We start from the raw sequence: 880 nt of genomic DNA, 5'->3' as shown, positions 1-880 counted from the left end.
TTTTCAGAAGATCTAATGGCTAACAAAAAAGATTGAACATATAGAGTAAAAAATTTTTATTGAATAGAGGAAATCAAATAACAATATTGGTATGATACAGTAAATAATATATAAAATTCCAAGGTATTATAAAATAACCAATATCATGTAAATAGTAAAACAAGCAGAAAAACTAATAAACAAATAAATATAAAAACAATATATCTAAATGAATAAACAATGTCCTTACAAATGAACTCAATATTAACTTATATTATAAACATATACAAATTGAACCAATGATAGCAAAATAAAATAGACCTAGGGGAAAACAAACTCCATGTAGTGAGTTGCAGGGTCCTAGTCCAGGAGAGTTTCCTCCACTTTGGCTCAGGACTTACTCCTTCTCTTCAATCAATCTTGTCAGCGATTTGGCTGAGGAAGACAGGGCTCTCCAGACTTCAGCTCTGACCACCTCCCAAGCACAGGGGCTGTGTTTCTTCTCTCTCAGGTAGGCAGAGATCCTGTGGAAGTATTTCCTCACAGCCACCAGGGAGTCTTCCTGGATGAGGGGAGATTCCTGCACCCCCACCTGCTGCATCAGACAGGCCTGCAGGTCCTTGAGCTGCTGGTGGAGGCCAGTGCAGAATGTGTCTAGGAGGGTTGTCTCCCAAGTAGCAGATGAGTCCTTTGAGCTGAAGAGGATCAGGACCTGCTGAGTCAGCTCCTGTAGGACAGGGATGGCTTGAGTCTTCTGGATCTGCTGGGCATCCACCTTCTCCAGAGGGAATGCAAAGTCCTTTCTGTCCTTGAGGCAGGAGAGAGGGGAGAGTCTCCTCATTTGTGCCAGGAGTGTCAAGGCTCCCTTGTTCCTGAGGTGATGAGTCTGAGGCAGGTCACA

The 880-nt window shown here is 42.6% G+C and overlaps 1 protein-coding gene across 1 annotated transcript; it reads right to left on the bottom strand.

Moving 5' to 3' along the window:
• Nucleotides 1–376: 376 nt before the first annotated feature.
• Nucleotides 377–880, bottom strand: LOC126510729 (interferon alpha-1-like; the record flags this gene model as incomplete). The annotated part of the gene is made up of 1 exon (XM_050157407.1): nt 377–880. A coding segment is annotated over one exon (504 nt), but the record flags the coding sequence as incomplete, so codon positions are not given.

This window comes from Alexandromys fortis, unplaced genomic scaffold (assembly GCF_014885135.2).
Source record: "Alexandromys fortis isolate MF-2015 unplaced genomic scaffold, M_Fortis_MF-2015_v1.1 scaffold_64, whole genome shotgun sequence".
NCBI lineage: Eukaryota > Metazoa > Chordata > Mammalia > Rodentia > Cricetidae > Alexandromys > Alexandromys fortis.
This window is presented reverse-complemented; position numbering and strand designations above follow the sequence as displayed.